Raw genomic sequence first — 15,332 nt, forward strand, 5'->3', positions numbered from 1 at the left:
AATACGTCTACTCTAAATCATTCCAAATTAATTAAAATTAAACTAAAATTACCAAATAACTATGTAAATCTTGTGCATACCCGCCCTGTATAATATTATAATTTATTTACATTTTAATTACAATTATTAAATGATTCTATGTATCCAATTCGTTGGTGTTCGCACTTATCCTAAAAACATTATTCCAGCATCACTTTTTGCTTTACTGGTATTAAAATCCTTAGACTTACTTTATTAAAAACTGATTAATAAAATTTGCACAACTAAATAAAAAGTAAATTCTGTTGCATTGAGCAGCGATACTAGGAATCTGTTCCAATATTGGTTGGATGTTCGTCTATATGCGATGGTTATAAACGTATATATTCTGATATATATGGTTATAAACTATTGTAAATTAGCGATAGAGAATATTACTTGACGCATAAATTTATGATTTATCGGCTTGTTAGTATTAAAGAAAAATAATAATTTAATTCAATAAACCACTCCATTACCATTCGCTGTACGTTATATTCACAGATTAAAAAATATTTTTATTTCTTTGAAAGAAAGAAAAATATTTTATTTGATATCACAAACTTAAGTATTATATACACAATTTCACATTTTGGGCGTATTTGTGTATACCAAAAAGGCTTCCTCTCAGCATAATGTTGCGGTGATGACCACAACGCTGGTCTTCCGAGGACACCTTTACAAAATAAAAATTATATAACTACTTAAAAGTTTAAAACAAAAATATAAAACAAGCACACTAGGGAGGCGCTACACTGTGTCTAAGTGCTGTCTTTGGTTGTTTTGTACTATTAAAAGAAAGACTTACTTCCTCTCGCTGTCAGACCACAGTTCCGTTATGGTGTAATCAAGTATCCTTTTCATATTGACTTGGGTTTTGGCGTTAACGTCACCGAAATCTAAAAAAGGAACAATGTAAAAAAAGTTGCTATGACATGTCTCAAGGGTAATTCGCGGGTGATGACTAGTATTTCCTTTGTCAATTGACGTCTTCGGAGAAAAGGCTGCGGTGAAGATTTGCATCGCTTTTTCTTCACATACGCTTTGGAAGTTGGCAGTAGACTTAAGTTTTATGTTCCTAACCTTCACAGATGATAGGCAACAATAGCAACATCCCAAAGTGGATTGATGTCAGGCAGACTTCCGGTTATAAAATTTAAAGAGCCCAAATATTTAAAATACAATTCGAATTCGAGTATCGCAGACAAGTGTGAGAAAAATAATTGTATTAGGATTTCAGGTTATCTACCTACCTCCAGTGAAATGAGTGTAGAAATCACCAGTGAAACCGAGCTCGCCGTGCGTGTGCGGCACAATATGCACGTTCAGAGTGTTTCCTTTCAGATGTGGACAGCTCTGAAACATCCATTGCAACTGACATGTCAGCTCCATGTTTTGGAAGATGAAATATGGAAGTGATATATACTTACGTAATGATATACTATAGAATATATAAAAAGAATAAATAACTATAATATAGTATATATTAGGTATAGAATAGTTTAGGTACTTGAAAGGTAAACAATTTTTATGTTTTTATTGATTTTTGTAGTCAATTTTTTTGCACATTACAAATTATCTAATTTATAAATTGATCTGTGACCTTTTTAAATATGGGTATAGGTATGTTTCATTAAAAAATATACACATAATGGTTATACATATAAAAAAAAAATGAAAAAAATCAAGCTACAATTGACGCTATACCGTTATTATTTTTTTCTCCTTTTTTCAAAAAAAAAATCAAAAGGTATTGTATACCACATAGGTATAAACAACTAACTGTTACCCGCAGTTCCGCCAGTGGTATCATATTTTAACTTTGGGTTATTAACTTTCTCTATTTGAAATTTCCAAAGTCGTGACAGGACGACAGACAGACTGAAGGGTTATGGATGAAAATAGAAAAGGAGCCATAGGATGAACAGAGATTTATTAAGATTTTAATAGAGCACAAAATACAAACAGATTTTCGAATTATTTTATATTTCATTCATAAGAACGGCTTTGTATATCATAAGTTATAATAATAATTGAAATGGGATGCTTGTCTATTGCATTGGTGAGAACTGTAAAGATAGATTGAAGCTTATGAATGAATAAATAAATAAATAAATATTACTACGGATATAGATTCTGTTGCGGCTCGTTGACCGTCCTCTCCATTAGCACTAATGAATATGCAATTCCTATATCTATGGCAAAAGAAGAGCCATAGTGTCGGAGCCCAGGGACCGCGTTCCCGCCTTTTCTCCATTGATTGTATGTTTTTGCTATAGATTTCTTTGGATAACGAAACTATAGGTAAGTAGGTATATAAGTTTTTTTTTTCCCAACAATTTGATTTTTGTAAGTTTTCTAATTTACTTTATAAAATAAAGCACTATACTTAAGTGATCTTATGTAAAAGTTCATTAACAAGGAAAATTAATGATTGAATGAATGTGAATGTGTTTGAATGATGTGAAACTGAACTATATAATTTTTTGAGGCCATACATAAGTTTTTTCTCTAGAATTAAGGGAAAACAGTAAAATAAGAGTTTTTACCTCGTATCCACACGCTTCGCCGAACCGCTTCGCTGGCGTCAGCAAGTCCTTAGTCACAAAGTCCATTGCACAAGCGACGCGTAAAAACAGTATTAAAAATAGCATTTTTATTTATATTTTCCTTTTTTTCCTGTCACTTTTATGTAATATATTCTTATATGCCTGTGTTTTCTCTTTTTTAAATCGGCCGCATTCTTAATTCAAAAATAGCTTTTTTACGTGCATATTTAATAGGTTCTTTTTTCTCTCACAATACGAGTACTTACGAAGTTTTTCTTATATGCCTATTTTTTTTTTAATTAGCCACATTCTTAATTCAAAAATAGCATTTTTATGTGCGTATTTAATAGGTTCTTTTTTCTCTCACAATACGAGTACTTACGAAGGTTTTCTTATATGCCTATTTTTTTTTTAATTAGCCACATTCTTAATTCAAAAATAGTATTTTTATGTGCGTATTTAATAGGTTCTTTTTTCTCTCACAATACGAGTACTTACGAAGTTTTTCTTATATGCCTATTTTTTTTTTAATTAGCCACATTCTTAATTCAAAAATAGTATTTTTATGTGCGTATTTAATACTTTTTTTCTCACTTTTTCTTATTATGTCTGTGTATATATTTTATGTAAATTCTAAAATCAAAAATCCAAACGATATAGGTTTTTTTATCTATACTATTATTATAAAGAGGTAAGCGTTTGTGAGTTTGTATGTTTGAGGCGGGTAATCACCGAAACCACCGAACCGATTTCAAAAATTATTTCTCGATATATTTTATCTCGAAATTCCCACGGGAGAGAAGCCCCGGGCAACATCTAGTCTGTTATAAACTGCTCTTTCAACTAACAACTTTTTTGGGTAAGTTTGTACTAATAGTATGTTGGCTTGGCTTTGTCGTAACTGATATTTGTTTAAAAATTTGTTACCTATATTATAAAAAAGCACTTGCCTAAGTAACATATCTTTACGATGAGTTTTATTATAAAACTAAAAAATAAACCACAATAATTCTGTAAAGTTAAATTTTAAAAAATACCGCACGACCTTTCACATTAATAAGACGAGAACAATTAAATTGCAATTACCTACACGTAACAAGATTATTAAAAACAATTGTTGTCATAATAATATTGTTTGCATTCTTGTTTGGTTGTTTTCAAACATCAGAGAAGAGATGAATTTGTTTGTTATCATTTGCTTTTCCTGCGTCTACTTTAACTTCAGGTCAAGTGTCCCGTACTCTATGACTTAATTAGTGTGGTGTATCCCTCTGATTCGTAAAAAGTAATAATTTTTGTTTTTATTGTTGTTTTATCTGTCAATGTCAAATGTCGTAAAGAGCGGTAGTGACAAACGTATGTATTAATAACTTTTTTTATGAATAACAAAATTGTATTTTTTGCCAGGCTTCATTCAACGCTTGGGGTAATAAAATAATAATTATGGTCCTCATAATTATATAAAAAAAATCAGATTTTTTATTTTGTTCTTCTTATGATTCAAACTACATAAATCAATTGTGACAATTTTTTAACAATCCCAGCAATGGGACTTAAATAGTTTTGAGAAAATATTAAAAAAAAAATTCTTTAATTATTTTCGAATGGTGTGAAATGAAATGAAAGATAAAAATCGTATAACAAAATATTTATTCTTTCAATATACCTTATTATATTACAAACATCCACCATTAAATATCATCCGAAATATAAAATTACTTAGTATGAAAGGAATTTTGTTTTTCTTTTCAGTTTACAAAATTACAAAAAATTAAATAAAAAACATATGTAATAACTTAGTATGATTGAGAGGAAAAACCTTTCTTTGCAGTTTTCGATATAAAATTGCTTCTATATGTTAGGCTCAGATAAGTAATTCTTATTTAGTACAAACATTAATTAAATAAAAATATGCACCACAAATAAACTCGGTTTTTAAACTTAATCAATAAATTGCTTATAAACTAAAACCCATTTGCTCTTTTATACAACCTGGAAATTGTCTAAAATTTATTTTTTAAAAATACACATAACAAAGTCATAAGCGAATATCTGCGTGTCGACACAACAACGTGTGAAATATATACTTTCAGTCAAGTTTTCAATATTCAGTTTAAACAAATGCAATCTAAAAGTCCATTATAAAATAATATATAATATAAAAACAATACAAATAAGTATAAAAACGAAAAGTGAAAGAAAACCCACAGAGGACGTTTTACCAAAACAATTACGTTATTTATAAAAAAAAAAAAACTTTAAGGTTACTTTAAGCTGAAATATATTTTGTCTCGTTATATCAATGTCAAATAGTTTTTTTTTTAATTTCATGGCTCCATCGTTCGCCAAAACGATGATTTTGCCAAAGTCAAAGCTTGACACGGAATATAACATGTTATAATATCAATATTGAAACACGGTTCAGTGTGTAACCTGAAATATAAGTGTATATAAATATATTATACATACATACGGATATAGGGGAGAGTAAATAAAAATTATAAGTAGATAATTGTTAAAGTGCTATCGTGACAAAACTTAACTTTTATATAAAAAAAATTGAAGGTTACTTTAAGCTGAAGTATATTTTGGTCTCGATGTCAAATATTGTTATTGCTATCGTGACAAAAAATAACTTAAAGTACGCTTTAAGTTTATGTTTTTATGAATAAATACGTAGTGCGACTTCGCTATTTACATCTTCGCAGTGAGACGCAGCTGACCAATCACAATGCGCCATTGTGACGCGCCGACAACCACACCGCAATGTGATTGGTTCGCCGCGTCTCACTGTGAATCGATTCGATAGAAGTTAGAAGTGAAATACAGATCCGTACTTCGCTGACAGTATTTTAGGTTATCCGCATATAAAAGTAAATGAAATGGTATATAAATTATTTTCGAAAAATAATAACAAAGCGGATTACTTCTGAATGACGTATGGCTGTTGATTCTATCTATTATTAATAGTTTATTCATTTCGTGACCACAAATATGGTTGATTGGGTAAACTAAACATGTTGCATTCACTATTCGACCACATTCTTGATTCCGCCGCGAGCGAGCTATCCGCTAATTTGTTGTTAAAGTAAATTATGTCTTAAGCGAACGCAATAAAGCTCACTTTTCAATGAACGCCATTTCACCGAGGGGGAGCGATGCGAAAAAATTATAAAACCCGATTTGTGTTATTACGTGATATTTATATTGTTTATGACACCAGGTACGTTACAACATCTTTCTGATCATGTAGTTGAGAATACCTCCGTTTCTGAAGTAGGTCAAGTCGACTTCGGTGTCGAAACGGGCCTTTACATGGAACGACTTACCGTTGTCGACCTGCGGATGATAAAATAAATATATCAGGACAAATCACACAGATTGAGCTAGCCCCAAAGTAAGTTTCAGACTTGTGTTATGTCGATTTTGATGAAATTTGACACTGAGATAGGCGAAATTTGGGAATGTCGCCCACCGGATGACCCATCACCCTACAGCTAACGTAGTTGATAATGTCCCGTCTTGTTCCATCCATATGAAAATGTCCCACCGGTAGATTATGTTGCCCCCACCAGTGGGTTATTGTCTCCTCTGAGAATGGAGTCATTTGGACCCACCCAAGGGATATTATCAGCGTGCCTAGTGGGGCAGTTGTGACCCACCAGTTAACAATTATGACCTAAAAGTGGGACAATTTTGACCCACCAGTAGGACAATTAATGACCAACAGTGCGCAGCTCTGACCCACCAGTGGGGCAGTAGGGACCCACCAGTGGGTGATGTAATTTTTTTAAAACTACTCACCCTGACTTCTAATAACTGCCCTGGCTGTATGTCCACAGGCACGTGTAGAGTGTATTTCTCGGAGCCGTTCAACCCTAGCGTCTCGGCATTCTGTCCAGCGGTGAACTGCAGCGGGATAACGCCCATGCCCACAAGGTTTGAGCGGTGGATCCGTTCAAACGACTCCGCTATAATCGCGCGGATGCCCTGGGAGGCAAAAACCATGATTTCTCATTTTGTACGGTCAACAGCACATCATGAAGGTGTAATGTTTAAGTCGCTTGTGGATCGAAAGGTCTCAGGTTCGTATCCCACTCGTGCCACATGAGTTTGTATACCAATCTGACTGATATATAGTAGTTTCCATCGACCACCACTTGCTTCCGGCGAAGGGAAACATCGTGAGGAAACCTGCACACTGGCGGACAGTTTAGTTCACTATTGTGTATGCGGCTACCTGCCACTAGATGGCGGTAAGTAGTCGTAAGAGTCATGTCAGATACCTTTAGGCGACTTGAATAAAATCTAAAACCAGTGTTAGCAATAACACACTCGATATGATCATCATTGTCATATCGAGTGTGTTATTGATACTCGATTTGATGATGATGATTATAGGACGGGAACCACACATCATGAAGCTGAGAAGCTCAGCTAAAGCAACATTCTTACCAATAAATAAGGGCCTTTGGCCGCCCAATCTCGACTCGAGCCAGAACCGTAGTCCTTACCCACGATTGCTATCAGTGGAACATTTTCTTGAGAGTACCTGAATGGGACAAAAAATATAGATACACTAGATGTTGCCCGCGGCTTCGCTCGCGTGGGAATTTTGAATATAGCCTATAGCAATCTTGGATAATGTACGTTTCTAACATCAACATCGAGTGTTCATATATTTTGTTCGCGTTGAATCTGAAAATTTCATGTAAATTTCAACTTTATACGTTCTTTGTACATTTCTGAGAAAAAGGACCTTGAAAGACGGACAACAAAAAAGGTCCTACAAGGGTTCCGTATTTACCTTTTGAGATATGGAACTCTAAATAATAAAAAAAAATATATACAAGATGGCCGACTTGGTGGCGTACAACTTATTTTTGCCGCCAGTTTGTTTTCGCGGTAAAATATGACAGTTGTTGTATGAAAATTACTTTGTGTAGATACGGCAAATTTATTATGGCGCGTTTTACGACGTAACAACGTGTTTTTAATTATTGAAACGCGCGTTTTACGAAACATTAAAGAAAGAATGTTTCCCGGTCGATTAATTTCGAGAAACGGTGACATTGATTTGCCCCCAAGATCTCCTGATTTAACAGCTCCTGAACTTTTTCTGTGGAGCTATCTAAAGGGACGTGTGACAGCAATTACAACAAAATATTCGAGACACAGTCATTGAGATGACGCAGGAAATGTATGAAAATGTGATGAAAAACGCGGTGAAAAGTGTTCGCATCTGCGATTCTGCTAGAGGTGGACATTTTCCTGACATTATTTAAATACTATACAAGGAATTCTACAAGGAATACTTGATATATTAAATATTTCATGGAACAAAATTACAAAACTGTACATTACATACACATCCCCGGGCATCGGTTGGCCAAAGTTAGAACGTCTTTTGTTGGGAACTGTATCCGTTTTTATAACAAATTGCCTAAATGGATTCTTGATTTGCCGGACAAAAAATTTAGAAATTATATAAAAGAAGTACTTTGTAAAAAGGCATATTACAAATCGGACGATTATGTGAACGACAATAATGTTTGGCCCAAGCGTGGTGCAGTATCCTCATAACATATGTAATTGATTTATGACATTATTACGTACGTTTTGTACATTTAGCTTTTTATTTATAAATATATTTTGTGTGACAATTTTCAATAATTTTATTGGAAATACATATTTTATTTATTTATTCAAATTTTGTCATTTTTAATAATGATGTAAATTCGTCCTCCTAATTTTTAATATATGTATAAGACCTATATTTGTTAATAGACGTCCTTGGAGAAAAGGCTGCGGTGAAGTTTGTTGCGCCGCTTCTTCTTCACCTGCGCTTTGGAAACCGGCAGTAGACTTAGTTTAAGTAATTTTTTTGACGTCAATAAGTGATGTATATCATCCTGAATTGAATAAAGAATTTTGAATTTGAATTTGAAATTTGAATTACCTTTCAGCAGCGTCGAAGATATCCATAACGTCACCGCTGGGGTAGTGTGTGGTTCGAGGCCCAGCGGTGGGCGACAGTTTGTTCACAAGGCGAATGTTAGCGAAAGTGCCGCGACTCATTATCGCGTCGTTGCCTCGACGGGCGCCGTACGAGTTGAACTCACGAGGGGTCAAGCTGTTAACATGATAAACAACACTCAAAGGTTAACATATGATAGGGTAATTGCTATCAAGTCAAACAAGACACTTTTAAAATGGATTTGCATTTCTGAAAATAATAATGACATGAAAAAATTCTGGAATCGAGCGGGAATCGAACCCGCGCCCCTGTCTGCCCCGCGACAGTGCTAGAGACCATGCCAGTTCGGCTGAATTAATTCATCTCTTTACGTCTCAATCCAGCTCCTCGATTATAGAATATATATATATATATATATATATATATATATATATATATATATATATATATATATATATATATATATATATATATATATATATATATATATATATATATATATATATATATAGGGCTTGTATGACAGTGGGCACAAGTGACGTTACAAATGCTTCAATCCGACTTTTTTTTAATAAATGCGAAAGTTTGTGAGGATGTATTGCATATGTGTGTTCGTTACTCTTTCACGCAAAATCCACTGGACGGATTGTTATGAAATTCTTCGGTACACGGGTGGAATATAATCTGGAATAACACACAGGGTTCTTTTCATCCAGAAATTCCCACGGGAGCGAAGCCCCGGGACGTAGTTAGTATAATAAAAAAATGGACATGAAAAAGCGCTTGCGAAGGTCAAATCTCTGAATTGAATCAAAATAAAATCATTTATTCAGAAATTAGGCCTTCACAGACACATTTTCACGTCATAATCTAAATTAAATGATGTTTACCAAAGCTACAAACTACTAGCATTTCGGAACGACCACTGCTGAGAAGAAATGCCGAAAGAAACTCATTCAAACAGTGTTGGTCCCTATCATACCAGAAGGGCTTACCATTTTTTAAATATAAATTTATGTATAATTTTTTATCAGTAATATAACAATGTAAGCACACAATAAAGTACATGGTCAAAAGGTACACTGAAACATATTATGATTGTGATCAAGTGCTGATGAAAGGAAAATATATATACTTTGAGGGTGAAGAAGGAATTTATTTCTCCCTTCATCGGTGTGGCGTTCATAACACTCACCCCCTGGTAGCTAAATATCTCGCAGCAGGTGAATTCCTAGCGATAGATCCGGCGGGCGATATATGATCCGTTGTCACAGAATCGCCCAAAAGGAGTAGACAACGGGCGTTGTCTATGTCCCGGATTGGAGGCAGCTCCTGTTATTACAAAATGTCCTTTCTCACAATGTCCTATTCTCACAATGTCCTTTTCTCACAATGTCCTTTCTCACAATGTCCTTTCTCACAATGTCCTTTTCTCATAATGTCCTATTCTCATAATGTCCTATTCTCATAATGTCCTTTTCTCACAATGTCCTTTCTCATAATGTCCTATTCTCACAATGTCCTTTCTCATAATGTCCTATTCTCACAATATCCTATTCTCACAATGTCCTTTCTCATAATGTCCTATTCTCACAATGTCCTATTCTCATAATGTCCTATTCTCATAATGTCCTATTCTCATAATGTCCTATTCTCATAATGTCCTATTCTCATAATGTCCTATTCTCATAATGTCCTTTTCTCAAAATGTTCTTTTAATAAAAAAAAACTGTTTTAATCAGTTGCATATCTAAATTATCATCAAAAACACACAAGGACATTATTTTGAGAAAAGGACATTTTGCGCCAAGACGATTTCATTTATCATGAAATAACAGTTTATTTAACTTTGGTTGTTCTTCTTTGTATTTGTTAGAATATAATAGAAATAAGTTTATTCAAAAAACTACAAAAAAAATTAAAAACACACACACATAACTACCAAAAAAATTAAAATTAAAAAAAGAAGTAAGTAAGGGTACGTACAAAAATTGATTATGGGTACACATGTCCCGTTTAGATTACTGCAGCACTGTTTAAACGCCAATATTCAAGTTGAATATTTATGTCACTAGATGGCGATATCTAGTTTTAGAACGCGCCGTCGTGTGTCGCTCATGAAATTATAAGTTCTTCAAAATATGTAAAGTTTTTTTGACTTATTTTGATCATTAAACGGTTGTCACAATTCTGAAGTTTATATTTCTGTTGGACTCCACGTGTATTTTTGACAATCAGCCGATCGTACAAGCACACACAGGCACTTTTTCACGTCATATTCTAAATTAAATGATGTTTACCAAAGCTACAAACTACTAGCATTTCGGAACGACCACTGCTGAGAAGAGATCATTCAAACAGTGTTGGTCCCTATTATGTCAGAAGGGCTTACAATTTTTTAAATATAAATTTATGTATATTTTTTTATCAGTAATATAACATGTAAGTACACAATAAAGTACATGGTCATTAGTGAAACAAAGTTCGTAAAAAGTTATGTGTCTCACCCTGCCCAAGCCATCGAAAAACGGTGGTTTCTTGATGTAAGAAGAGTTTGGGTCCCATCCGTACAGCTTCCCTTGCGGCACTGACAGAGCCTGCCACGACGGCGACCCTAACTCTATTTTCGCGTACACCTGTTTAATAATACAATAAAACTAAGTTTATTTGTGAGACAAATTAAACAACTGTCAGTCAATATTGACCCCTGCCGACTGTCAATATTTATTTCGCCACAACTTTTGAACGGCCGTACCGATTTTGATCGAACATATCTAACAACCACCGCATAAAAATCAGCTATCGAATAAAAAGAATCGCATCCAAATCGGTTCACCCGTCGATGAGCTACGGTGCCACGTACACAAGACAGACAGACACACTTAGCGGTAAAACTTATAACACCTATAACACCCCTCTTTTTGCGTCGGGGTTTAATAATGATGATGTGAACTCTCATTGCTTGCCGCTAGATGGCGCCATAATGAAAGAACAACACACACGTTTGCTAATTATATTTATTGTGATATTTATGTAAGTATGTACATAGTTCGATCAAAAATAAACCATTGCGCCTTTAAATTTGGGATATCGCCCCTCGATATCGATATCAAGCGTTTTAATTATACATTAATCTTACTAATATTATATGTGAAAGCTTGTGAAGATGTATTCTGTATGTTTGTTACCTCTTCACGCATTATCTAACGGACAGATTGTTATGAAATTTGGTACGCGGGTAGAAAATAACCTGGAATGACACATACGGTACTTTTTATCCCGTAAATTCCCCTAGGAGCGAACACCGGGGGCGCAGCTAGTTAGTTCCATGGCTCACAGCATGTATTGGAAAACTGAAAGCTCTGTAACTTTTATAATAAACCCGCGTTTTCGTCCGCGTTTAATTCGTGAGTCCGCTCATAACATATTATTGTCCATCGGACACGCGATACAAGATACTGCTTAGTGTGGGCCGTTGAGTGTTTTCTATTTGTTTATTTTCTATGTTTTTACCCTGTATTAATATTGCATAAGCAGTGGTGGTGTAATGGTTAAGACCTGCGGATCGAAAGGTCCCAGGTTCGAATCCTACTCGTGCCATATGAGTTTGTATACCAATCTGACTCATGTATAGCGGTTTTCATAGACCATTACTTGCTTCCGGTGAAGAAAAAACATCGCGAGGAAACCTGCACACTGGTTGATTATTAACTTGTGTGTGAAATGGAGAAGGCAATGGCAAACCACTCCATTAATAATGCCAAGAAAGTTGTTACGTGTGTTTCATTCCATGTAATGATCACGATCCTCAGTCATGAGGAATACGACTATGAAGAAGAATATTGCGTACCTCCTTGAACATGCCAGGTATGACGTGTTTGTTCTCCACTTCCTGTATCTCAGCCCTGGTGGGCCAGATGTCTCGCAGGAACACCGGCGACCCATCCGAGCGCTTGCCTGGCAAATAACTCTAGATTCGTAAGTCGTGAAACGATAATATCACGAAAATACTGTGCGGGTCAAGAGCCGCACAGTATTTTCGTGATGGGTGTGGGTAAACGTAATAAATACAAATATTTTCTTTTTTTTTTACTTTTAATGTCGTTTCTATAAAACGTTGAGTTAGTATCCCGTAACACAAGTCTAGAACTTACTTTGGGGCTAGCTCAATCTGTGTGATTTGTAAAAAAAAAATATATATATTATATGAGTGTCGTGATTTCTTATTTTTGTTAGTATTTTTAATAATTATACTGGCAACTCCAATAAAATTAAGTAGTAATTACATTTAAAATAATGGCAATACAAACTATCACAATGACATTGACATGACAGATGTACGGAAATCTACCAATCACAGACCGACGTGTTCTCAAAAACAACACATCGAAAATAATTACATTCTGATTTTTGGCGGGAAAGTTGTTGTTTTCAAAAGATTAGAAATGGTGTGAGATGAAAAAAGTTATCTAGCCCTTTTTTACCTCGGTTATTGGAGTCATTACAAATTATGTACAGTTATTCTAGAGTTATAAATCGAATGTTTTTCTTTTGTATATGAGGCGTCGTAAATATTGTGCAATTGTAGAAAATGTATTGACATTAAATGTATTGAGTGCATCTCTTGCGTATCTTTGATAATCTTCGTGATTGTATCATTTAACATGGTATGTCCGTTGTAAAATCCACCTACGTTTGAGTAAGTGTGTATTACACAGTTTGAATAAATAAATACATAAATAAATAAATATATATATATTAGGACAAATCACACAGATTGAGCTAGCCCCAAAGTAAGTTCGAGACTTGTGTTACGGGATACTAACTCAACGATACTATATTTTTTTATAACAATACATATATAGATAAACATCCAAGACCCGGGCCAATCAGAAAAAGATCATTTTCCATCGTGACCCGACCGGGGATCGAACCCGGGACCTCTCGGTTCAGTGGCAAGAACTTTACCACTGCGCCACCGAGGTCGTCAAAGATCCCTAGCTTTGGAATTGGTGAAACGACTAACCTAGAGGCTGAGTTTCGAAGTCGATATCGACAGTTCCAGCGAGGGCGTACGCTATGACAAGCAGCGGGGATGCGAGGTAGTTGGCGCGCGTGTTGGGGTGGATGCGACCCTCGAAGTTGCGGTTGCCGGAGAGGACCCCGCAGCAGACCAACTCATTCTGATTGGATATAATAATAATAATAATAATAATAATAAAGATTTGGCGCCAATCGCGGCGACTGATTTGAGGGGCCCATCCAGTGAGCGGCGAGTCACCACCTGCCACTGAATAGTCAGTTATCATGATTATGGCAGGTGACCGAACTCTTTGCAATAGCCCATTCTCAGTCCATCCAAATTTCATTCTATAGACCAGTACTTCTATCCATTATTCTGCAATAGTTCACACTCCCGCCGAGACCTGCTCATGGTCATATCATTTCATTGGTATATCCGGGAGTGGGTCTTGGCGGGAGACCTACACAACATCAAAATTCTCCAAAGGGCCTCTACGTGTTGGATCCATATCCCCACGCAAGCCTCTCAAAGGACCGGACTTAGTGCCGTGAATTTATAAAAGGAGATACATAATAATAATAATAATGACAAATGTAATTTGTAAACAAATGCTGGCAATATTATGCGAAAGTTTGTGTGCATGTGTGTTTGTTACACTTTCGCGCAAAATCTACCGGACGGATTGTTATGAAATTTGACACAAGGGTAGAATATTTTTGCATTGCCGGATTAGGCTTGTGTGATGGACAATATAATAACAACTGATGTAACCACATTTATACAAATAAATTATTGTAGAATTAATGTAAGCATATAAAAATTATTGTAAATATTGAGTATAACCTAGAATAACACATAGGATACTTTTTATCCCGAAATTCCCACGGGAGCGAGCCCCGGGGCGCAGGTAGAAAATAAATAAACAAAAAAGTTTTCTAACTTAACATTACAAATGCGAATGTCTGTCAGTATGTTGCTCTTTGATATTAGGAAAAATATAATTGAAACAATTCGGAAATATTTATTGCTATTTATGAATATTTATCAATTTTTCCTCCGGAATGATGCCAATATATGTTTTATATGATATAATAATTTATTTTCATTAAACTACAACCAATAAAATAAAAAAATAACAATTTTAAAAAAGAATAATAATAATAATATTGTTCCAAATTAACAAAATTTAAGGTTAAGTTATTATTATAAAATAATAATAATTATTGAATCTATTTAAATTCATTACATAAAATTAAAACTGAACACTATCTACCTTAGAAATTATTATTACAACTGGCTCTTGCCCGCGACTTCGCCCGCGCGAATATATCAGCGAAAGTCGATTTTCATACAAACTTTCACCCCCCAATATAGACATTTTGAGGGGTTGATTTTGGGAAAAAATGTAGTCTACGTTCTTTAACTACATGCATAACAAATTCCATCAAAATTTGTCCAGCGGTAGCGTGAAAGCGGAACAGACAACAAACTTTCGCATTAATAATATTACGGATTGTACAAAGATAAAGCTACGAATACTACCTTTTCAATAGTATTGGAGATGTTGTCGTCAATAGGTCCAGAGTTGCCGATACACGTCATACACCCGTAGCCCACGATGTTGAAGCCCAGCTTCTCCAAGTACGGCACCACGCCTGATTCCTGACGGCAATAAATGAAAACACCTTCAAAATAGTTTCAGCTTATTTGACGACCTCGGCAAGTGCTCGCCTCTGAACCGAGAGGTCCCGGGTTCGATCCCCGG

The 15,332-nt window shown here is 34.9% G+C and overlaps 1 protein-coding gene across 1 annotated transcript in view; it reads right to left on the reverse strand.

Annotated features, from left to right (window-relative positions):
- Nucleotides 1–4,200: 4,200 nt before the first annotated feature.
- The window catches only part of LOC128681972 (cytoplasmic aconitate hydratase-like), a 34,148-nt gene continuing 23,016 nt past the window's right edge, over nucleotides 4,201–15,332 (reverse strand). The window contains exons 14-22 of the mRNA XM_053766368.2: nucleotides 15,110–15,229; nucleotides 13,571–13,727; nucleotides 12,395–12,501; nucleotides 11,052–11,180; nucleotides 9,740–9,876; nucleotides 8,527–8,700; nucleotides 7,023–7,119; nucleotides 6,372–6,557; nucleotides 4,201–5,906 (exon numbers count right to left, since the gene is read on the reverse strand). Coding sequence (XP_053622343.1) covers nucleotides 5,796–5,906; nucleotides 6,372–6,557; nucleotides 7,023–7,119; nucleotides 8,527–8,700; nucleotides 9,740–9,876; nucleotides 11,052–11,180; nucleotides 12,395–12,501; nucleotides 13,571–13,727; nucleotides 15,110–15,229 — 1,218 coding nt within the window. The 3' untranslated portion in view covers nucleotides 4,201–5,795. The remainder of the gene's footprint in view (nucleotides 5,907–6,371; nucleotides 6,558–7,022; nucleotides 7,120–8,526; nucleotides 8,701–9,739; nucleotides 9,877–11,051; nucleotides 11,181–12,394; nucleotides 12,502–13,570; nucleotides 13,728–15,109; nucleotides 15,230–15,332) is intronic.

This window comes from Plodia interpunctella, chromosome 29 (genome assembly GCF_027563975.2).
Source record: "Plodia interpunctella isolate USDA-ARS_2022_Savannah chromosome 29, ilPloInte3.2, whole genome shotgun sequence".
In the NCBI taxonomy this organism is placed as follows: Eukaryota; Metazoa; Arthropoda; class Insecta; order Lepidoptera; family Pyralidae; genus Plodia; species Plodia interpunctella.